This window comes from Mchenga conophoros, linkage group LG3, assembly GCF_057382185.1.
Source record: "Mchenga conophoros isolate Kocher_MC1m ecotype Shallow Benthic linkage group LG3, M_conophoros_male_GT1.1, whole genome shotgun sequence".
Lineage (NCBI taxonomy): Eukaryota > Metazoa > Chordata > Actinopteri > Cichliformes > Cichlidae > Mchenga > Mchenga conophoros.
Genome location: NC_140528.1, coordinates 60,506,788 through 60,531,013, shown reverse-complemented (window position 1 = coordinate 60,531,013; position 24,226 = coordinate 60,506,788). Strand labels below are relative to the sequence as shown.

The 24,226-nt window shown below is 36.9% G+C and overlaps 2 protein-coding genes and 1 long non-coding RNA gene across 4 annotated transcripts; all 3 read left to right on the top strand.

Annotated features, from left to right (window-relative positions):
• Nucleotides 1-2,463: 2,463 nt before the first annotated feature.
• Nucleotides 2,464-11,687, top strand: LOC146579840 (uncharacterized). 2 transcript variants are annotated; one of them, XM_085265355.1, is made up of 14 exons: nt 2,464-2,490; nt 5,390-5,618; nt 5,809-5,996; nt 6,077-6,158; nt 6,248-6,330; nt 6,426-6,513; nt 6,591-6,679; nt 6,812-6,928; nt 7,455-7,550; nt 7,628-7,731; nt 7,825-7,933; nt 8,080-8,224; nt 8,308-8,334; nt 9,666-11,687. In XM_085265355.1, exons 2-14 carry the CDS (start codon nt 5,408-5,410, stop codon nt 10,208-10,210), a joined length of 1,884 nt encoding a protein of 627 aa, XP_085121481.1. In that variant the 5' UTR covers nt 2,464-2,490; nt 5,390-5,407; the 3' UTR covers nt 10,211-11,687. The 2 variants fall into 2 exon arrangements, with proteins under 2 accessions (XP_085121481.1, XP_085121474.1); XM_085265348.1 differs by having other exon boundaries at nt 6,074-6,158.
• Nucleotides 11,688-14,278: 2,591 nt separating this feature from the next.
• Nucleotides 14,279-17,808, top strand: LOC146579839 (C-type mannose receptor 2-like). Its single transcript, XM_085269546.1, has 5 exons — nt 14,279-14,318; nt 14,742-14,782; nt 15,201-15,575; nt 15,734-16,084; nt 16,582-17,808. Exons 2-5 carry the CDS (start codon nt 14,749-14,751, stop codon nt 16,923-16,925), a joined length of 1,104 nt encoding a protein of 367 aa, XP_085125672.1. The 5' UTR covers nt 14,279-14,318; nt 14,742-14,748; the 3' UTR covers nt 16,926-17,808.
• A 3,014-nt stretch (nt 17,809-20,822) lies between these two features.
• Nucleotides 20,823-23,950, top strand: LOC146579838 (uncharacterized). Its single transcript, XR_014891676.1, has 3 exons — nt 20,823-20,944; nt 21,886-22,105; nt 22,948-23,950. It is a non-coding gene; the product is annotated as an uncharacterized LOC146579838 (long non-coding RNA).
• Nucleotides 23,951-24,226: the final 276 nt, after the last annotated feature.

Sequence of the window (24,226 nt, the reverse complement as noted above, 5' to 3'; positions counted from 1 at the left end):
TGGTTTTGAATATTTTTTTGATTTAGCATTGTTCTTGGCATTGTTATTTGTATTTCTATTTTCCTTAATTCTCCCCTGCTTGATTTGTTAGTTTCTAGTCTTTAGGCTTTGTAACTGTGCCTCCTCTGTGTTCCATGTGTTCAAGTTAGTTGTGTTCTCATGTCTGTTCTTACCCAGTCACAGTGTCAAGTCCACGTTTCAGTCCATGTCTCATGTGTCCTGTTTTATTTTGATAGTCCCTGTCCTGTGTGCAGTGTATTTAGTTTTCTTCCTCCTTTGTCTCACTATGTCATATTTGTCCCATTTGTGTTCCACTTACGTTTGGATCACCTAAATCCATGACAGTCATTCAGGCAGTAATGCCTGGACTGGAAACAAGCACCTGTGGCTACACAATAATTACATTTTATTTTGAAAATATAAGTAATGTAACTAGAAAAACAAAGTTGCAGAAAGCATAAACTTAGGTTTACAGAAATTAAATCTGAGACTTTGTTTCATTGTAAGATTATAACAATAGTGGCAATGTTGTTTGTTTTTCAGCAGAACAACGTCTAGCATGTTGGCTGATGTACGTTTTGGATTTGAAAATAAAAGTTGGGCTGATTTTAACACCATTACAAGAAGTGGTGTTAATTATTTTTTATTTGCATACAGTGTTATATTAATTTAAGTATTGTACTAGAAATTTCAAGGATAATAAAGAAATGTGATTAAAAAATGACCACAAATTGTTCTTTAATTTAGTGGAACTTAAAATGTTTGTCAGTCAGTAAACAATTAGTGTTGTACAGTCAGAAACTTAAAATCAAGTTGTTCTTAGTACTGTATACGTGCAATGAACAAGTTGTCCAAACATAGTCATCTTAAATAAGCTTTACTTAATTCTTTTTATTTCTGGGAACTATTTAGTTTGTAAGAGTATTGAGTTTCAGTTAAGTTTATTTTCACTTTAGCATATTTATTATTATTATGTCCATTTCGTACTACATACAGATGTTTAGTTAATATCTGCAGACAGACACATTTTCCCTGTAACAATGTTCTCACTCCAACATCAGTTTAAAAATTTGATTCATGTAATGCTGAGCCAGTCATATTTTTGTGATTAAATCATAACTATATCTTAATTAAAGTATAATTTAAGTGCAATGCTGGTGTGCAGGGGTGCTTTGTGGGAATGCTGTTAACTTATTATAAAATGCTATGTCTATTTTAAGCTGTTAGCCAAATAATAAGCAGAGATATTTGTGTCTTTCTTAAAAAGTCAGATCCTTAGAGATTATTTGAAAAATGGATCAATGGCTATCACAAAATGAAACACTCTAAACCTGCACTGGGAAAACAATCCCTTATTTCACCTGTGATCACATACTTTGTTTTTCCTGCACAGCAATGACCAACACAAGGAAAGAGTTCAGCTGGTGTCAGGAGATGAAGAAAAAGCCTGATCACTTTCTCTGTACAAAAACAAGAGGCAAGGGGAAATCTTACTGGAAAATCCTTGGGAAACCTTACTGGGAGGTGGAGGTTAGCAACACAAGCATCTGGGTGTAATAAAAGCAAGCACAAGCCATAAGGAGAACCTCTCACAAAACCCCCAAAATGATTCGCACAAAGATGACAAAGTCTGCACAGTCCTCACAGAACCATCTGCTTCCTTTGCCCAAAGAAAAACCTCACAAACGTTGGAGTTTTTTTGAGTTACGAGGAAGGTTTTGTGTCATTCTACAAACCAAAGAGTGTTTGTTTACTGGGGAACTTCACCCCTATCTCAGTTTGCATGTTGAAGAAGATGGTGCCACTGCTAGCCATCAGTATACATGGGTGTGGTATTTTTTGTGAACTGGTTTGTGTATATGTGCATTTGTTTTTATTATATTTTTTCTTTAAGTGCCATGTTTGAAGCAGGTGCAGGGGTTCTACCCGGGTGTCAATGGTAAATCATTCAGTCCCAGTCTGCTGTCACATATTGCTTTTGCTTCATGCTGGAAATGGAAAATAAATAAACTCATCTATCTCTCTGCCTCTCTCTTCTTTATTGTCCAGTGAGGAGGATATGACACTTTTATGTGTTTAGCTTAAAAAAACATTTTTTTAAATGACCTGCGTGCTAAATGAGGAGTGTCCTTTGCACACAAAGCCCCACCTGTGTGACAAACACCTCCACTTTTACACTTTAGGTATCAAAAATAGATTTTAGCATCTATATGTCAACTGTTTGTATTTGGGTTTTTTTTCTCTCTCTCGTTTTTCTTAAAGAATGAATGAACGTTGTTCCCTTTTTTTCCTCATGACGTTTATTTGTTTATTTCTTTTCCATGACGTTTTCAGTAACCAAGTATTTCGCAGTGATATGTCGCAACTCCTCACAGTTTCGGGATTGATTTTGCCGAAAGGAAACTGAAACTGCTGAATCTTTATTAGAGAGGAGCAGAGTGTGGAGAAAGCAGATCTCACAGAGGAGCATCGAGATACGCAGGAGCGCAGGTAGGCTGCTCTGCACTTTGGTGTTACTTTGAACTTTTTGAAATGCTTCATGATAAAATAACACGACAGTCTCACTGACCCACTCACTCTCGTGCCTGCATGAATGAAAGCCTTGTTTGTAGAAGAATCAGATTATATTAAATCATTACTCCTTTGTATAATACTATAAGTATTATATATATGTTTTATATGTATTTTATTTTGTGTAGATGCTGTGACGTCATCTTGCATGTGAAATAAAATCTAAAAAGTTGTTAGTTAACTCGTAGTTTGTAGAGTGCAGCACACAACGTTATACAGTTGGGGGTTTTGATATAGGCGACATGGTGGGGGCGGGATTATGGGCATCGGCAAAAATAGTTGCTGGCACCAATGCTGCCAACGCATTTTTGTGCTTGCATGGGTACCAGTCAGTTTTCTATTGCCCATTTGTGGTGAGTAAGGGCGCCCTCCGTTTGCGAGGTGCGCCTGTTGCTTGCTGCACAGGGAGGAGAGGGGCGGGGCGGCGAGGTATTCTCTGGCTCGGTGTAGCGGTATAATAACCAGCTCACGAAACAAAAACAAACCAACGGACACAAAAACACCAGACTTATAATTTGCACCGATGTGTTTTCTAAATTCTATCACACAGATATACTCGAAAATTGAGCGCGAGGGCCCTCGGTGCGCCTACTTGCTGCTGCTGCTGTGCTGAAGTCTCACACACAACCTGTCGAGGGGGGGGGGGGTGCTTCCAAATAAAGCTCATTTCATTCATAATGTTGTCACTCCAAGCCCATTATGTATTGATTATTTTTTCCTGGGTTGCGCGAAATCCCAGAAAAAAACCCTATATAAGCCGAATCCGTGCACATGCACACAAACTTATACAACAAAACTTCTGTTAATTACACAGATCTTTTCAGGATAAGGAAGCTGTCATGGCTATAAAATTAAACCGCAGGTTGCACGGTGTGTGCTAAGCTTTTTTTCCACTAGGCTGCTTTTCTTTCCATGACAGGAATAAACAAATCCAACCTGAAATGCAAATACTACTCTTGGAGAGTCATTTTAACTCCTTCTAGTAGCTACAGATTAAATGTCAGGGCGTGAGTGTTTGCCTATAATTATGTGTTATATGTGTGGTCAAAGTTTGAAAGGGAGATGAGTTTTAAAATGAATGTTTAATGCTTATTAAAAATAATAAAACACTAATTACATTTATGTGGCTGTAGCTCAGGTGGCAGAGCAGGTCAGCCACTAATCAGAAGGTCGGTAGTTCAATCCCAGGCTGCCTTCTGGCTGCATGCCAAATATCCTTGGGCAAGATACTAACCCCATGTTTGCCTACTGGTGGTGGTCAGAGGGCCCGGTGGCGCCAGTGTCCGGCAGCCTCGCCTCTGTCAGTGCGCCCCAGGGCAGCTGTGGCTACAATGTAGCTTGCCATCACCAGTGTGTGAATGGGTGAATAACTGAATGTAGTGTGAAGGGTTTTGGGGTCCTTAGGGACTAGAAAAGCGCTATACCATTTACGCTTTACCATTTATGTGTTATGTATAGGATCGATATTTCACCACATTTATGCTTTATTTAGGCAGATGGCCACCCTTCCCCAGCCTGGCTCTGTGGGAGGTTTCTTCCTGTTAAAAGGGAGTTTTTCCTTCCACTGTCGCCAAAGTGCTTGCTCGTAGGGGTCATATGATTGATTTCTGTATGTATTATTGTACCTCATAATGTAGACCTTACAATATAAAGTGTCTGGAGGCTACTGTTGTTGTGATATATAAATAAAAATTGAATTAAATTATTCAATATTATGTATAAGTACATACATGTTGTAGCTTGATAATGTTTTTTAAAATCTCAGTGGAATGGTGACAGTTTTAATGTATATCTTTACTGACATGAACTCTCCACACTAAGACACAAAACTGTAATATCAGTGGGGTTTTTTTGTTGCACATTCAGTGCCACTAGAGGGCGCCTAATCACTGTGCAACACAAGCGAGTCCGAGGTGTAATTTTTGACAGTTTCACTTTTTTAAAAAAAAGTATTTTTATATATAAGGGGTAATATATTTGTCTTAGTATTTTATATGTCTGTCTTGTAAAGTGGAACAGAGAAATGATGGGTAACTGAGGGGCAAAAACAATATGGTCATCATTTCTTTCTGATATAAGGACATCAGGACATCATGCAGTAATGCCTTGAAAGGTTACTTTTAACCTGAAAAGCACAACTTTTAATAGTAAAAAAAACTCTTCTAAAAGTAGAGTATACACCATAGCAGAAACTATGAACACACAACAAGCCTTTAACAAGACAAGCTGGAACCACACAGGAAACACACCTTGAGGGAGAAAATGACAAAGAACAAAGGAGGACTCAGACATTGTTTACATACTAGGAAATCAGGGAGATGCAAAACACCAGGGAACACAGCTGAATGGAATCAGACTAACGGGCTGGGAAGTGGGAAGCAAAACTGAATAAAAAACACTCTTGATACGTGGACTATCAAAACTAATCATGAGGCAACAAACACTGAGAACAGGACTAAGATGTGAACCATAAAAAAGCCAGAATGTCAACAATACAGAACTGTAATACAGATAAATAAATTAAAAACCTGCAAAACACCCCAAAACTCAAAACTCTAGGATCATGAGAAAAGAAAAAACTGTGACTTTTAATTTCATTAGCAGAAGACAAACAATAATAACCAAATTGTTTGGAAAGAATAGCATTAAAATCAATTATTGAAGCAAACTAGTGATAAACTACCCTCACTGATAATTCACACATTACTCATATTATTCCTAAAATCTAAAACCACATTTTCTAAACAGTGCATGTATTTTTAATAATTGAACTCTTACTGGTTTCCCTGTTGTTTACACCCTTTTCTGTCTACTTCAGATACTCAACTCATCCAAAATGAGTCTTCAGGTTTGCCACTGTGGCTGGTCCAAAACGACAAGTTACCAGGGCCTCAGAGTTCACCAGGGAAAGATGGGATGTACACCAAAGGGAATGAGGATCCCTGAACATGAACAATTCAGTTACCTTCCTACAGTGACTATCCTGAGTCCTCAGATCAAATTAACAGACCCATTTATGGATATTTTCAAGAATTCTGTGAAGTCTGGTGAGTGCGCTGATTGTACTGCTACCCTATAGTTACACTTTGTGCAGCTGCAGAGGATAAATTTGTCACTTTGACAGTTCGTTACAGTGTATTCTCACATTGTTAAGGAATGATTTACTAAAAAATAAACAAAGAATATGCAGGAAGAGTTAAAATAATCGTTCCTTAATGTGTCACACAAACACAACAGATTCAAACTCAAGCTACTACAGCTGGCCCAGAATCACAGTTGATCAGGACCTCGGAGATCTCCAGGGAGGGATGAGATCTACACAAAATCAACTGGAAGAGAACAAAGTTCAACTCTGGAGAAATCATCAAGAAGAATCTCATCAAAAGTGCAGCAGACCAACTTTCAGTCCTTCAGTCAAGGAGGAGGTATGGCTTTTTCACCAAAATATGAGAAATTACACTAGATTAGCATCGAACTGTATAATCACATCTGTTCTCTCCAGCAGAATATGTTTCTGCCATCAAGCTTCATCCCCCAAATCGATTCTCCAGCCAGACCAGCCTCTGCAGTAGAGATAATTAAATCATGTATGCATTTTAATTTAGTTAGTTCATAATGACAACACTCCAAAAAAGCAAGGTGGCTTAATTTAACCATTAATCCTCTTTTGTTACAGTGGTTGAAACTCAGCAACAGTCTGTGCCAACAGGTTCAAACATGGGCGAAGATCAGGGGCTTGATTTAGGCTCTGGTGCACAGGTACACAGATTTTCTTTTCAAACATATCAAAGAAGTGTTAGGACAACTTGTCAAGTGACACCCACTGAATCTCCACTTCTACTTTCCTTTTACAGTCTGTGTTCATGTCTGTGTCACAGACCTTCAGCAACCACAGTGATCACACAGACAACACAACCACAAAGATGGAGACAGACACATCATGTACGCATTACAATCTTCACAGCTGATGATAGTTCAAGCCAGCTTTGCTTGGTAATAACTCTCTTGTTCCTCTGCAGTCTTTGAGACTCCTCAGCGCTCTCATCAAAGCACCGTGAGCTCAGACAAAGCCCGTCGAGCTCTGGACTTCTCTACTGGTGGACAGCAGGTACTGCAGATTTCTTAAGTACAGTTATTCAGATGCATGTAAAATATGGTTTTAGTATAAATGTGAAACAATTTTGCTAAGAGTTAAACTGTATAAAGATTAATTTCATTACTTACTGCTTTCATATTTTAGGTGGTACAACTCTTGGAGCTTCCTGGGAAAGCAGCCCAGCACGCAGCAATCTGCCCCGAAGAAAAAGAAAAGGACATAGACAGGCTGAAAGAGAAGAAGACTAAAAAACTACAAAAGGTAATGCAGTTTTAATAGTTGTTAAAATAGTGGTTCTGAGTAACAATGTAATAATTAGTAGAATTTTCAGTCACTAAAACTGAAAAAATTCTAAAAATGCTCCAAAAAGTGCCAACAGCACAAACACTGCTTGGAGGTCCAGTTCAGACACTCATAGTAGTGGAAGTAAAGCCTCACAGAGTGTTACAGGCTACTGCTGCATGTGTTTGCACACCTTTCAGTCAAAGCCACCACACCTCTAGCTTTAAACCTCCCTAGTATCCACATTTAGTTAAACTGCAGAAATATCGCAAAGACACAAAAAACCTGGATGGCCTCTAAATTTCTGCTTCTAAATTCACATAAAACTGAGGTTATTTTACTCGGCCCTGAAAATCTTAGAAATATGATATCTAACCAGATTCTTACTCTGGATGGCATTACCTTGGCCTCCAGTAGCACTGTGAGAAACATTGGAGTCATTTTTGACCAGGATGTGTCCTTCTATCATGAGACCTTTGACTCTGAGCCATTTTCCTCTTTCAAGGCAAAACAGGAAAAGATGAAATCTGATTTGCAGCAGAAAATTCACATCAGAGAGCTCAAGATGGCTGAAGTCAGATCATCGGAAATAGACTGCAAGGTAAGGATGTTTATTTATTTTTCATTCGTTTGGTTTCTTGCTTTGATGTTACTTTAACACATCCACTCTCTTTTCAGGGTACTCTGGATGCCGAATGGTTGGAAGTCAATAATTTCTTCTCAGAGGCTATCAGAGTTGTGGAAGATGCTCGAAAGAAAGCCCTCAAGCCTCTGGAGGAGAGGTTGGTACTGTTAGTTTATCAGTGGAGAGCAACTGAACATTGCCAGTGTGCTGTTATAGAGCTGTACATTTTACTCTCTTAAATACTGTTTAGGAGACAGAAAGTGAAAGGAGATGCTCAGGATATCATCCAGAAGCTGCAAAGAGAAATTGATGTGCTCAAAAAGGCCATTGCTGAAGCACCCAAAAACCCAAACTTGGAGGTGAGCTTTGAGGACCTGAAGTCCATCTTCTGGTCTTTTTAACATCTCAGCATAAAAGTGCATTTCTGCACTTTGGAAATTCTGTTTCGTTAAACTCATTAAATCTAATCTTGTCATACGCTGATATTTACTGTGTGCACACACAGGTTTCGCCACTAACAGGCCTGAATGAATCTACTGACTGGAAAAATGTACAAGTTGACACTTCACTCTCCTTTGGCACACTGAGAACTACGACTTCAGCCATGATGAAGCAAATTCACGACAAACTGGAAAAACTCTCATCCATCGGTGCGCCCTTCATTTTGTTATACTTATATTAAAATCTGTATTTTCTGATTTATTGCCACTTACTAAAATGTTTGTTTCCACAGAACTCAGGAGGATTACAAAATTTGCAGGTGTGTATTTCAAAATGAAAACCTTATTTAAATGAAAAAATGTGATTGTTTTGCATTTTGATGTTTAATACAGATACATACTGATGAACAGCAGTAGGTCTTGTAATGGAAAATTAATAAGCTTTAAAAGTTGTGAAATTTTTAAAATAAAAACCAAAGCTTTATAGAAATTTAGCAGGATTCTCTCAAATTCCAAAATAAAAAAAGCCTTCAGCTCTTATTGTTTGCCAGAATTGAACTCGTCTTGTTAAGGTTTAGTTGGATGCAGTCAAAATTAATATGTAGATTTCCAAAATAAAACATAATTTTCTAATGTACTCTTTCAAAGTTATTTAAGAAACAAATGGCAGAGATAAGTTTTAACATTGCCTGTAGCGATTACTTTCACTCATTATCTAGCTGATGGTGATGATTGGTCATCGGGCAGTGAGACAGTTTGTATGGCACAAGTCACATTTTTGTTATTTCAGTTTTTTCCTATTTAAACACAAAGGCATAAAGTTTCTCCTCCTCAACTGTAACTGTGTCACTGTGGAAACAAATTGCCCCACAGTAATTTGTCTGCTTATATATTTCTAAAACTGCTCACTTAACTGCAATCACTTCCCCCCCTGAAAAAAGGGTCTATGGAAAAACATGAATAATTATTTTTAAGGATATGAACACGTTTAGCTCGGGCACATTTTATTACTCTCAAATTTTGTCACGTGAACGATATTTGACACCTCTTGGCGAGCAGCAAACTCAACAAAATTAATGCACTGTGATTCAGTACTGTAAGATTTCAGGAGTTATGTGAATAAAATATTGGAAAATTAGCACAGTTATTAGCTAAAAAATATTAATATATTGTTTATTTACCAATGAAAAAATTAAATAGTGAGTTAGCTAACATAAGTAAGTAGTGTTTACTTGTTATGATGACAAGACCTCAAGGGGTCAGCATGGCGAACACAATGCCCTGATGCTCTTTTGTTAGCCTAGCTGCTTGTCGATAGTGTGAAACCTCTCTTTATTGCTTTATCCGGAGGAAGATGTGAAAAAAAGTTCAGGGAACGGTTAGGGTATCATGCATGCTCATATCTCATCTCCTTAAGATTTCATATACAAATATTATTTCTTACTGAGGACAAACCTGTTGTTACTAATGTTTCCATAGCAATACTTACCACCATGTTTGGGTCAGCTTTGGCTGAAATGTTTAATAGAAAAAGTAAATAAAGTAAGGGGAGTCTTCTATTGTAGTTTATCCATAACTCTTGTGATGCTTCCACACTTCTACCCACCACACGGTCCTGTTTTTTTAATCACTTGTGTTCTTTTGACTGCAGTGGACGTGAAGCTGGACCCGGCGACCGCACACCAAAGCCTTGAAATTTCTGATAATGGGAAAAAAGTGAGAGATAGTGGAAAGATGTCGAAAGATCCTGATTCTCCACAGAGGTTTAATATGTTTGGAAGTATCCTGGGGCTAAACAGGCTGTCCTCTGGCAGGGCATACTGGGAGGTGGAGGTCAGCAAAAAGACCGGGTGGGATCTGGGTGTGGTGAGACGTGATGCAAACCGCAAGGGGAAACTCTCAATCAGTCCTGACAATGGTTACTGGGCTACTGTACATTATGAAGACCAGAAATATGCAGCCCTGGCAACACCACCAGTGAGCCTTTCGGTTAAAGAGAAACCTCGGAAAGTCGGGGTGTTTGTAGATTATGAGGAAGGTCTCGTGTCCTTTTACGATGTGACGTCTCAGTCTCACATCTACTCATTTACTGAGTGTTCGTTCGGTGGTGAGATCCTCCCGTACTTCAGTCCACATCTGAAACAAAATGAGAAAAACAGCAATCCTTTGATTATCACTGCCGTGCAAAAACAGTAGTAATCACATGTACTGGATCTGGTGCAGTGAATGCATCACTGGTAAGCAATATATGTGTCCAGGTGTGCAGTAACAGTTTAATGTTTTTTCTGATGAGTTTTCTTAGATTTTCCAAGATTGTCCAAATTTCAACATTTTTAATTTTTCAACATTTTTCATTATAACATGCACGAAGATCACCTGACTCAGGTTTTTATGTACCATATTTTCTATTCAGTGTGCAGTAACAGTTTGCTCACCTGCCCATCGGGCATTTGATCGGTCAAATTTCAACATTTTTCTTATAACATGCATTAATGAAGATCCTCTGACTGAGGCATCAATTTTAGAGTTTTATTTTTTATGTACTATATTTTCTCACTTTTAACATTTGAAAAGTAAAAAATAAGTCATACATACAGCATTGGAAATGTATAAATTTTACAGAAACAATATGAACAATGAAATAACAGAAAATTATTAACCCGGGAAAAACAGAACACTGGAAACTAGGAGGTCTGGGCGTGTTGAAACACTTTAGACACTATTCCTGTTTCTTTAAGAAAAACGTTAGGACATATTACAATCAAATTATGTTACGTACTGATCACCAGCTAGAGGTGGTGCATTTTTCAAAATCAGCTATTAGCCAATTATTTGGAGCATTAAAATCATGCACCTAGATGAACTTCAGGAAGTCATTTCAAATTAATCCCTTGGATGCAACAGGGCACTTGACTTTCTTGTACATGGACTGGTGTATGTATGAATCGGAATCAGAATACTTTATTAATCCTTAAGAAAATAATATAAGTGTATATATGTGCTTTTCTACTCACTTTTACTACAAGCCTTGGGGGATTGGGGGTTATTCAGGACTCAGGATCTATGACACACGGGGAGCCAGGGATCAAACCACCAACCTTACCATTAGCAAATGGCTTGCTCTGGCAACTAAGCCACAGGGGCCCTGTTGTTGAAAGTTGACTTTAAAATGTTATGTTAACTTTGTGCGAATAAGCTTACATCATATGTCTTGACTGTTGTCCTAAGAGTTGCAAGACTGGAATACTTGAAATCTCTGTGCCTGTGACATTTGGACTCTGCTGATTCTTTTCTGCTGTGTACAGCTGTGGTCCACTCCACTCCTGTATAAACACATACAGCACCCCCTTCCCACAGCTCTAACTATAAATGCTGTTTGTTATAATAGTTGACCAAAGAATGGATTACGAGTTCTGCTTGTTTGTTGTGTTTTTGCTGATTGTCCATCACTTATTGTATCAACAAACTGTTTACTTACTTACTCTTTGTAGCTCTGTTTTACAGATCCTTTTTGTAACTATTTCCTTCTGTTCAACCATTTGTTTCACTTTGTATTTTTTCTACTCAGACTTCTTATATTGTGGTCTTCAGGAGTCGCTGTATGCCATTTAAAAGATGTATGTAATATAATTTATGACATTAAATGGACAGAAATTAAAGAGACTATCATTTAGGAACTTTTTTTTTTTTTTTGCATTTTTTGTCATGGTGTTACCACAAATATAATTGATAAGTAGATATCTTTAAAATCAATAACTAGATTTAAAAAATATAAAATATAAATAGAACGTAAAATATCAACTATTATCATTAATAATAATAATAATAATAATAATAATAATAATAATAATGAAATGACATCAAGACTGTCATTTCTTATTTGTCCACTAGATGCCACTAGTGAATTTGATGCACACATTCTTCATTGTTGTTTTGTGCTATGTAGAAGAGAGTTCTGGATAATGGATGGAAATATTTCATGTCCTCTTTGAAATACTCTCATGATGGTCAGTTTCAGTCAATCAATCAGTTTATTTATAAGCACATTTAACAACAACACAGGTCTCCCAAAGTGCTGTAAAAGTAAAACTAACACACAGAGAAAAAACAAAACAAGGCTCATTAACAATTAAAAGCTACGGAATAAAGATGTGTTTCTGGACGAGGTTTACAAATGCTGAGTTTTGGAGAGGTAATAATTTGAAGAAGCAGACTATTCCAGTTTAGGAAACTTTTCAGCTGACCTAAGAATTCTATTTGGAGTATTTTTAGTTTAAAAATCAAAGTGGTAGGAGGGTCCATTTAGAGACTTAAAAACAAGCAATGAACTCTTAAAATCAATTCTATAACATACTGGAAGCCAATGTGAATGAGAAACATTGGGGAAATATGGTTGTGTTTAAGAGTGCCTGTAAACTGTCGGGCTGCAGCATTCTGAACAAGATGGGAGAGCAGAGTCTGGCTGATACCAAAATAAAGACTATTACAGTAGTCAACTTGGATAAAATAAATGCATAAATCACTTTCTTGAAGTCAACAGATGACCAAATGTTCTTAATTTTTGCAAGGAGCCTGAGCCAAATAAATAACAGGATTTATTTGTTTCTCTCAAATAAAAAAATTGCCATCAAAGAACACTCCCAGATTTTTTGCAACTGGACTTCTGGACAGAGGGTCCCACTCCAGCCAAAGTGCACAGAGAAACAGGCTCAAAGTGTTAAAAAACAGCTGAGAAATCTGCTGGAACAGAAAGATCATAAGCTTCGGCCCCTGGTCAGCTCATCACTGGATCCACTTCAGTTTGCCTACCAACCTGGCATTGAAGAGGATTATGCTTCCTGCAGAAGTTCTCTGATGACTCTGCAATAGTCTGCCTCATCACTGACATCGACGACAGGGAGTACAGAGAACTGACCCAAGGCCAAGCTGGTGGTAGAAAAGTAGTAGTAACAGAAAAATCATGACACAATATGGTGGAGCAATAGAGAAAGCAAGCATACACAGCAACGGAGTTCAACTCAGCAAAAACAGTCCACAATTCACCTCTTTCCTTTTGATGAACAATGATAATGGGCTAACAGTTAACAGTAACACATACTGCCACGTTTATAGCATTCTGTGGATGGCAGTTACCTTAAACAGGGGAAGCAGTGAGGAGAAATGAATGAATAATACTGACACACAGCTCTCGCTCTCATTCGTCTGTATTGAGTGAAGGAAGAGACGCGCGAAGCATTACCTTGAGGCACTACCAATGGATCGACGCCCAGGCAAAACTCTCACCACTCATCACTCTTTACATTTCCATTGCATAGTCCATACAGCAACACAGTCAAAACAACAAACAAAACAATAATAAAAGCATGCCACAAAATATAAGGTCATTATTTCACTGAGAATAGTATTTGCTTACAATTTGCACATAACCAAAAGCAGAAGTAAAATTAGATACTCAGTCTAGTGTGCCTCCATTCACAATTTTATTAAAATTAAATGTTGGAAGCTGAAATTTTATCCAGGTAATCCAAGAATCCTGTATCATTTCACCAAGTACAAGATGATTATCTCAATCAAAGCAAACCTGAAAACTTGAAGCAGAGCAGAAATTCCATTCAGTTTTCTTTATTCGGGTCTATGAGTCAATCTGCTGGCTCAACTAATTTTGTGATTTGTTTGACAGAGTGGCAATCACTCAGCAGTGATCGTTACATACACCTGCTTTAGATCTTATCGGACTCATTTCTATGGGGCTAATAACCTAAATTGAATAAACTGATAACACCAGTAACTGTATATAAAAAAATAATGTACCCAGAAAGACAGTTTTAGGTGTGGTTTGGATTAAAAATTAGTAGACTGGATTGGATAAATGCCTTCATTTGTTGGTTGCAGTCTCCTGCTGTGATGTCTGAGTAGCTGCAGCTGAAGCAGTGATATCCTGTACTTTCTAGAGCAGATCAAGTTCTAACTGTGCCTCACACCCAGTTTAACATAATGGATGAAGTTATTAAGCAACACAGATAAGGACGATATGTTTATACGTTCTTGCTTGGTGGACAGTTAGTAGTGCAGTGCGTTCTTCCCCTTTTTTCCTGTTTACTCATAAAGTAAATGACACCTTTTATAACTGGAATATACAAATCCCTCTCATCAGTGGATCATTCATTCAGGGGAAATAGTCCCAGTCTTGTATTTGGATATTCAAATCCTAACCTTGACAAAAAAGAGCTCTCTTTACTGTATATCAATATCTACTTGAGAGCTGTCTTCGTGAACACACCGTATAGAGAAGAAATTATAACATGTAAGTTTAAAACCTGTAATATATTTTATGTATGTGGTGCAGAGGTGATGTGTAGAGAATATCTGAAATATCTTGTCAGGTGTGATACTAAAAAAAAACAAAACTAAAAAATATGTTACCTCAACTCTTACTGAAAAGATGAACTAGCATTAAATAAAAAAGAGCTTTCAAGATTAGTAATATCATTAATTTGATCAGTTTGTTCATGAGCTGCTGAATTATTTAAAAAACAGTTTCTGTTCTGGTTCATAATAGTTCACACTATTTTTCTTTAAGTATGTTGGTCTTTTTCACATGTACTTCATATGTCCTACTATCTTGTATTGATCCATCTTTTCTTTCATCTGACATAAAGTGAAAAAAAAGAAGTTTTGTTCAAGTCTTTGTTTCCTTGAGTAATAAAACATCACTTTAATCTGTCAGATCAAAGATGCAGTGGAGTCTGTATCTGCTTATTCTGATGGGTAAGTGGATTGTTTACCAAATATACTCTTTTTAATTTAAATAAAATGAATATAGAATATTTATGAATATAAATGAACTACTTGACATGTTTTTTTTCCCCATTTTATTCTGTTAAGAAAACAATATCAATAATCCTATATAATACCTCTGTAGGCACTTTGTTATATACCATATCTGTAAGTGTGTCTTTGTATTTGTATTTATTTGACTGTTATTCTCAGCTCTGTACAAGATTGCCCATGTACCTGGACCTATTGTATGAATGCAACTGGCAAATAAAAGACTTTAGCTTAGATTCACTCAGTCTTCTCACATCTGCCCATTCACTACAGTCAGAGTCTCATTTAAGTAACGATGTTAACCTGTAATATTTAATTTCTTCAGTCAGACTATGTTTATCATATTTCTGTATTTCAGGTCAGTGTTGCCTCTTTACATGCCGCCTGTATGAGTACCACTTTATTAAAGAAAACAAGAGCTGGTCTGAAGCACAGAGATACTGCAGAGAGAAATATACAGACCTGGCCAAAGTGTTTGACATGACAGACATGAGCAGACTCCGTAACTCCGCACAGAATCAAGGAGAAGCCTGGATTGGACTGAACAACAACACAGGTGGAAACAGGACGTGGCGTTGGTCTCTGCCAGGAGTGGAATACATTCATAATGACAGCAGCTGGAATCTGAATGGAAGACAAGAAACTGAACCTGGGCCTGGAAACTGTGGGAGGAAAAGAGACAAGCTGGTAGATGTTTCATGTCACCATCCTATGTGGTTCATCTGCTACAATGGTGAGGAGATATGAATAATATTAAATAATATTATAATATCATGATATAAAAATATAATGCAATCACATAATTGTGAAGTGAGAAGATAGAGACAGACAGAATTTCAGGTGAGAAATTATTGAGGGATGTCTTTGTGTGTTTTTCTGTTTGTTTTACAGAAAAGAAGAAAGACAATAAAACATTGTATTTGATTGAGGAGAAGAAGAACTGGACACAGGCTCAGAACTACTGCAGATATAATCACACTGACTTGGCCAGTGGACTCGATCAGGTAGATGGAGAAGAAATGAAGGCTCTGTTCATTGGCCGTAACATGAGTGTGTGGATGGGTCTGTTCAGAGACAGCTGGAGGTGGTCAGATGGGAGTAATTCCTCTTTCAGATACTGGGATATGCAGTTATTCAATGATGAACAAAGCAACAAGACATGTGCTATGACTCTGTTAAACAGATCAGGAAAATGGAGCTCTGATGAATGTGACAAAGAAAAACCCTTCTTCTGTTATGATGGTGAGTTTTTATCAACATGTGTCTGACTGGTTTCTCTAAAAGGAGGATCACTGGAATCACTGACAAGATCCAACTGAACATGTTGTGTATTTTTCCTCCACCTACATCTGCATGTTTGCTGAATTAATCTCATAAACATGAACACACTTAGTTGACAGTCAGATGACTTTAAATATCTGTGGGATAACTTTCAGCTACTTTTATGTTCAACCAACGTTTTAAAGTCTCTGTTGTCTGTAAATATGGAGAGAAGTTGTTTTGGATTCCTAAAAGTTTAAAAACACAAATATTTCAGGATGTTGTCGACCTGTCTGCACAAAGTTCATTATTGTTATTATACTGGTTTCTACTGAGGGCAGAGTAACACACACGCTTTTTCTAGGTTTTTTTATTTTTTATTTTTTTATTATTGGAACAAAATAAACAGCGCAGAGAGTTTCTCATGTTTACAGCTCACTAGATTCAACGGAATGTGTTGTTTTTTTTCTTTATGGCAGATAAACTGATCCTGATCAAAGAAAACAAAACCTGGAAGGAGGCCTTGGATTACTGCAGAGAGTCTCACAGGGGACTGGTCTCCATCACTAACCCTTACCAACAGAGATGGGCAGAGGTGAGAGCCAAGAATGCCTCGAGTCCTTTTGTCTGGCTCGGCCTGCGCTACTCCTGCACTCTGGATCTGTGGTTCTGGGTCAATGACAAGCTGGTCTGCTATGAGAAGTGGAGCAGAGAGGGAAAGACTGAGGATTGTGGCAGGGCTGTGGGCATGATGAGAGGAGGACAGTATGAGTGGGTCAGTCAGAGAGACAATAAGAAATACAATTTTTTATGTTTTAAATAAGACTTCAGAACTATTTTAGAATTTAGACACGAGGCAAAGTAAGATTTATCTCATCTCCATTTATTACAGATTTCATTCTGGAGTGAATTGGGATTTTGTAGTTCTCTGCTGTGAGTCACTGGGGTGTTTTGGTGATGGTAAAATTTCAACTAAGAGTGAAAAACAAATCTATAGCTGTCAACGACACAATATTGGTAAAATTTGATATTCGCTAAGGTAATTATGGTTTCCTCATGTTCTGCTTGACATTCCGTTTCAGTGATATCATAATTGCTTTCTTCATTATTGCTGCATTACTTCATTATTACACTTTTGTTGATAGATAAAAAAGTCTGTTTTAGTTTTTATGTTTGTTGTTTATTTTTTTTTTCATCTTTGTAATCTTTTTGTCTTTACGAACTTATAAACTGGCCTTTGTGATAATATTTCCAGTCTTTAATGGTTAATAAATATTAAAAGTTAATATGACAAACCAGAGTATTTATATTGTAAACTTTCACAAAACCACTTAACTACTTTTTTTCATAATGATGTATTATTTAAAGTGACATGCTGTAAACCGATGACCTGTGTCTGTCACAGTCGACACTCCTTACAGTAGTTCTTGGTGCATACAGGAAATCCTTTAAAATTCTCACCCATTCGACCCTAATGAGACAAAATGTCACTTTCTCAAAAACTGCTTCATGCACCTGAGAACTCTTGGCATCAAGGGCGTAGATTTGGTTTTGGCATTGGTGGGGACGGATGATTCAACCACCGAACCCTGCCCTGTTTCCTTTTTTTTCTTGATAAAAAGAGGAGAAATATACTTGCCTACATATGCTATTCTACATGCTTTTAAACCATTTAAAATTACAATTCATAGTTTTATATGTGAATTATATAATGTTAAGTTACTATTAAACAAATGACTGACTAAGTATTTTATACTTTAGTTTACTTCAACCATATTCCATATAAATCAGATATCATACAAACATAAAAATGGCTTCAAATACAGTCATGACAATAAAAGAATATGACTTTAAGGACTTAACAACATTACTTCAGTTATATTACACCAACATCTCTTATACGTTAGCACTAAGGGAACACTGAATGACCTGGTGGTTTTTGTCCATAAAACTACTCATCTAAGATTACCACAAAGTAACAGATCTCTTAGCAAAATTATGCAACATTTTAGGCACTATTGCCCCGATCAAATCAGTTGGCTGGGATGTTTTACTCTAAACATGAACTACTGTTACAGCAACAGACATTGGCTACTGGTGTCCCACACAACAACTCAATGTCCAGTATGTGAAGGAGCCACACACATGCCTTCTCCTCTCATTAACTGAGGTAAACTGCTGGCATATTTGTTTTACATCTATACTGTCCAGTCTCTCCTGGTGGTCATGGTAACACGTTATTCATGGTTACATACAATTTTAGACTGATGTGGGCCAAAGCCTAAAACGATGTGCCGGGGGTTTGCTGTTCTAGATATTTGAAGTTTGCACAGCTACATTCTCGCCTGAAAAATTTGTAAAAGTTTATTTTGCAACCCAGAAAGGGTAATAAGAGGGGCACTGAAATTCAGGATTGTCCCAGAAAAAACGGGAGGGTTGGCATGTATTGCCTTGCATAGCCTGTAACGTTATTATGATGGACAGGTTTTATGAGTGAACTTGACTTTAAGGGACTTACAGGTTTCTTTGAAAAATACTTTCTTATATCCAGGTTCTTTTTGCTGCCATCCTCCTCTCCTCCTTGCAGGTCCTGGCAGCGCAGGCTTGCCGCTGCTAAAACTAAACAGAGCTCCCTGAAAGGCACAGCCAATCACATTGGCCATATTTGTCACATGACGTAGGACTCCAGTAGAGAAGTAATTTAACTCTTTCTGCACCGCTGGGTGAATGAGACGCTGACAGATCGCTTTTTTTATTTATTTCTATGGGTTTTGTTTTTCTTTACTCGAAGGGATCAAATTATTGGTGGGGACATTCAATAATCGATGGATATTTGTGGGGACATGTCCCTTCCGTCCATACCAAATCTACGCCCTTGCTTGGCATTACCCCTGTGTTTACTTCATCCAAGCGGTCATTCTCCAACTTGGATTTAAAAATGTGTTTACACTCCAGGATTAAGCAGAAGAGACCCACTCACCTGTCCCTGATAAAATTTGAAGAATGTCCTTTGTAAATGCCATGAGTAAATTTGAAGCCAAAACCTCTGAGTGCCATGTCACATGTCAACCATTATCATCATGCATAGATGAAGGTGACATTTTAGCAGTAAATTAATTTCACATTAACACCTTTGACACAAAAGGGCACTTGACCATTTTGTACTTATAACGTGCTGTTCTACTTGCTTTGAGCGCTCAAAACACTTTCTTACTACAAGCCTCATTCATTCATTGACACAAGTGCTTTTTTTTCCAGTGTCTAAGCTCTTTAACCCTGACATTCACCCTCCAGGGGGAGCACATGAGTCAACTCAGGTGTCAGCATCTTGCCCAAAGATACGTTGACACACAGGTTTGAGGAGCCAGGGATCAATCTACTGACCTTCTAATTAACTGACCTGCTCTACCTCCTAATAATTGTGAGAATTACAAAAATGTTTTAGAAACACAGTTTTGTGTAAATAAGGTTATACTGTACTGTCTGCCCTTTCTTAGGAGAGCTCATAGCTGCAAGACTGACATGCTTTTGAAGTCACAATAGACACACACATACTTGAGCAACTGTTCCTTAAAGGCCCTTCTCTAAGCTCTGACTATAAATACTATTCATTATATTTATATGTAAAAAGATGAATGAGTTCTTCTCTTGTTCTTAAATGTTTTCATTTAAAGTCCACAACAGTTGTGATCATTATATATTATGTATTTAAATCAATAAAAGTGTCATTTACAGAACCTTTTTTTTCAACTTTATATTTTTTGTCAAGATGTTGGTTCAAATAATGCAATAAAACATGTTTGACCTTGTAGTTTTTCCAGACTGTTATTCCTCAATCGTCCACTAGATGTAACCAGTGAGTTTGACTTTCTGCTTTCTGCTTGTTTCTAAAGCCTAAAAATGTCAGATTTTTTTCCAGGTTTATATAAAAATAAGACAGATTGTTACATTGTGTCAGTGTTATGAAGAGGCAAAGCTTTGTAAAGTATGAGAAGAATCTGCTCCGGGTACTAGATTTAAAAAAGAGCTCTAAAAATTGTACAAAATGATCAAAACATCAAAAGATAAGCAAAGGATACTTTACTGTGTGATTTCAATAACATGTTAGACATTTTTACTCAATTCATTTTATAGCTACCACAATGACTCTGTCACACGTTACTCGTGAAAAGAATTTAGTTGCTGTAAAAAAAGTTATTTCTATATATAAAACATGAGTTTAGAAAGGAGTGCAATGAGTGAATTTGCTATTTGATGTGACTTGTATACATTTGAGTGAGCGTGTGTTATTTCATGATCATGTTAAAAACAATTCAATACTTCACATTAAATTTGTTGTAACTCACTGTGAATGCCGTACAAAGCAAAACACTTCAACCATATTTTGCTTATTGATTGCCAATCATGTGGAATATGATGGATTCATAATAAAGGTGTTCAATGACAGTCTAGTGAAATATTTTAGCTCGTGGCCGGTGCTCTTTGTGTTCTTTTTCTGTTTTTCTATACTTCAGTTTATTTGTTGTCCACCCACTGTGGGTGTAAAATGGAAAATTTCACACTAACACCAGACACAAGTGTGAACTTCTTCATTTACAGAAACAGAAGGGTGTGCTCTCAGTTTGTGTCAAAAAACATTTACACATTACTTATTTGCCTTGAAATGATCATTAACCTATACTTTATAGAAAGTGGAAATTTGAGATGATTGGTTGTTATAGTTCACACCAGAGAAGATGCTGGTTTAAAAGAGGGAAACGTTTCATAGACTCAAACCTCAGTTGTTTTTCTCCTCCATACTAAAACAGCTACACTGACAACATAGGAAGTTCATGTGATCAGGTAAGACCTCTTCACACACACACGCCACGCACAGTTTCTGCCTTTAACAATACATATAAAGACAATCTTTTATAATTTATCAAGTAGCAGTAACAGTCTTTTGAAAACCTTTAATTTTCCGACATTTTAGTAAAACCACTACAATGATAATGATGACCCTGATGTGAAAAAGTAGATATTAGACTTACAGTGCACTTACAGTGGATTTGTTTTAATTTATTTCCACCAGTTTTGTTACATAAATCTCACAATAAGCAATAAAGAACTACTTTATACCTGAGATGGTTAAGTTTACAGTTTAAGTGTTTTAACTGGCAGGATGATCTGCTGAAGAATGATGGGAAGCACTGGAGCTTTTACAGTAGCACCAGTAGGATTTCCAATAATTTGTGAGTGACTGTGTCACACATGTGCACTGAAAGACTGGCGGAAGACATAAAGCCCAACACTCATGCACACTTAGATAAAGACAGTCTGACCCAGGGCAGCTGTGGCCACAACTGTAGCTTGCCTCCACCAGTGTATGAATATGAGAGTGAATGAATAGTGGTATTGTAAAGTGCTTTGAGGGCCCCGAAAAGCGCTATATAAATGCAATCCATTATTATTATTATTATTATTATTATTATTATTATTATTATTATTATTATTATATAGAATGAAAAGAGGAAGGGAAGCAGCAAGCTTTATGCCAAATATAACCACCTTTAAATATATGTATGGAAATGGTTATTGCTGAACCTTTAGTGCTCTATAATTAGTAGTTACATGACACGTTAGCATCTTTGTCTATAATTTGATTAATAGTCAAATAATGGCTTGATTAAAAAAACAACAAGAAAACGTTGATTAATACAGACCTTTGTAGTGTTAGACATGTATTACATTGTTTCTGAATGTGTGAATAAATGTACTCACAATGTTTTTTTCATACACACTAGATAAAATGAACGCTGTCCTTCTGACTATCTTGTGCACTCTCGCACTTCTGCATGGATGGAATGCAATGGTTTACAATCCAAGCCGAAACTCCAACCCACGGAACAAGTACAACAATCGCCCATGTCAGAGGACCTGGAACAATAATGGATTCAACAGATTTGTTCAGAAGCACATCCTTCAGCAAAACTTCAACAGAAAATCAAAGGAGGCATGGCAAATGTGAGTTAAAGGCTTATAGATAGGTAGATCGATAGAATGCTGTCTTTTCCTTAACAGTGCAACTGGCAAAACACAATGGGATCCAGTACACAAGTACGCTTTCAACAAACCATATGCTTACATTCTTCTTGGCATAGATTCAACAAGGTGCTGGAAACATTCCTCTGAGATTTTGATCCATGTAGACATGACAGCATCACAGTGGATGCAGATTTATAATGCAAATCTCCCGTTTCACCAAAATCCCAAAGGTAATATTGGATTGAGATGTGGTGATTATGGAGGACATTTAAGCCCACTGAACTCAGTGTTAGTTCAAAAATCTAGTTTGAGCAGTCTGACTAGTCTCCTCTGAGCTCTGACATAAATAAGGCATTTCTGCGCAATGACCCGACACTCACTGGTTATTTTCTCTTTTTCAGACCATTCTCTGTAAACCATAGAGATGGTTGTATGAGAAAACACCTGTAGCACTGTTTTTTTTTTTTAAACTTGAACCAGTTATTCTGGCAACCACAACATTACCACATTTTGAGTCACTTAAATCACCTTTCTTCACCATTTTGATGCTTGTTTTGCACTTCAGGGCATCATCTTGACCATATTACATATTTAAATTCACTTAGTTGCTGCTATGTGACTGACTGATTATATTTGTTTTGAACAGGTGTACTCAACAAAATAGCCAGTAAGAGCTGTTTAGCATTTACTAAAAATAACTATAACATTATTGATATTATTTATATTAATGTAAGTGTTATGGGGGTTTTTTTGTTTGTTTTTTTTAAAGAAAAAAGGTTAATGTCCTGACATTAACATAGGACACTGATATGACTCTTCAGGTACTTGGAGAATGAAAGACTCTGCAAAAGACCTCTGCAGTCCTTCATCAAGAAGAAGGATGAGAAACGTGTGGTGAAGATCTGTAATGGCTCCGGCAGGCGTGTTCGTGATAACTTATGCATCAGTACCTCAACTTTTAAGATACATGATGTTGAAGTGAACACCAGCAGCTGTAGCGTTACAAGAATTACGAAAAGCACAACAAAAGTGATAGTGGCTTGTGACAAAGTTGGAAACCAGTGTCGTCCTGTTCACTTTGAAAAATATGTGTTCCAGAAGCCAACAGATGAACGCTGTCATGGTTAGCTAATTTTTATTTTTTTTGCTTGGATAAACAATCTCCTTATATCTTTTGGCTCTTTGCTACATTAAATATTATTATTTGTTATATGTCCTTTGCTTATCTCATTAAATCCTGGTCCTATAGCATTCAGTGAGAAAATCAAAAATGTGACTATATTCCACATATAAAAGGAACAGTTAAATTTCTTATGAATGCACTTTCAGCTACAGTTTATTTGCAGCTATACAAAGAGAGAAACGCATGAAAATTCATCATGATACCATCATAAATAAGACAATGTCTTTTATAAGCATGGTTTTCATTTTAAGCTTTGTTGTGATCCTCTCTGTGTTTATTTGTCAGTCTTTTCCATACGGTCCCGCAAATATTTTAAACCTCTTTACTTTTTATATTTTATATGCTAACATTAAAACTAAATCTCTTTGGAAGTTAACATAGTTTTTGGTTTCTATTTTATGGCACCTAAACAACTCGCTCTGTTATGTCATTTTGTTATGAACAAAATAAACAGTCTGAGTGAGTTGTGGGTTTTTGTTGACATATTTTGAGTTTTGTGGTTACTATTGAGAAATTGAGAAGAAGTAAAATTCAGGGTGGTATCGCCGATACTCGTCCGATACCGATACTTTGTACGAAAACTTACTGTGTTATTGTATTTTAGCTTCATCAAATTATCGCTTCATACTGATTACAGGATGTCAGGCTACTTATTCTTATTGTTTAATTATGAAGAATTAAATAGAAATAAAAAACCTGAAGCTGTGCGTTAATTGACGCTATTTGAACACATATATCTTGTCATTTAACATGTTTATACTTTCCTGGACATTTCAACAAAAACATTCAACATTCACACTTTCCCTCATTCACAGTAGTGCTGTGCCACACTTGGAATTTGGGTATGAATCCAATACCAAGTAAATACAGGTATAGTGAAAGATGAATTCTCAATTTGCAAATTCTGAACACATTTC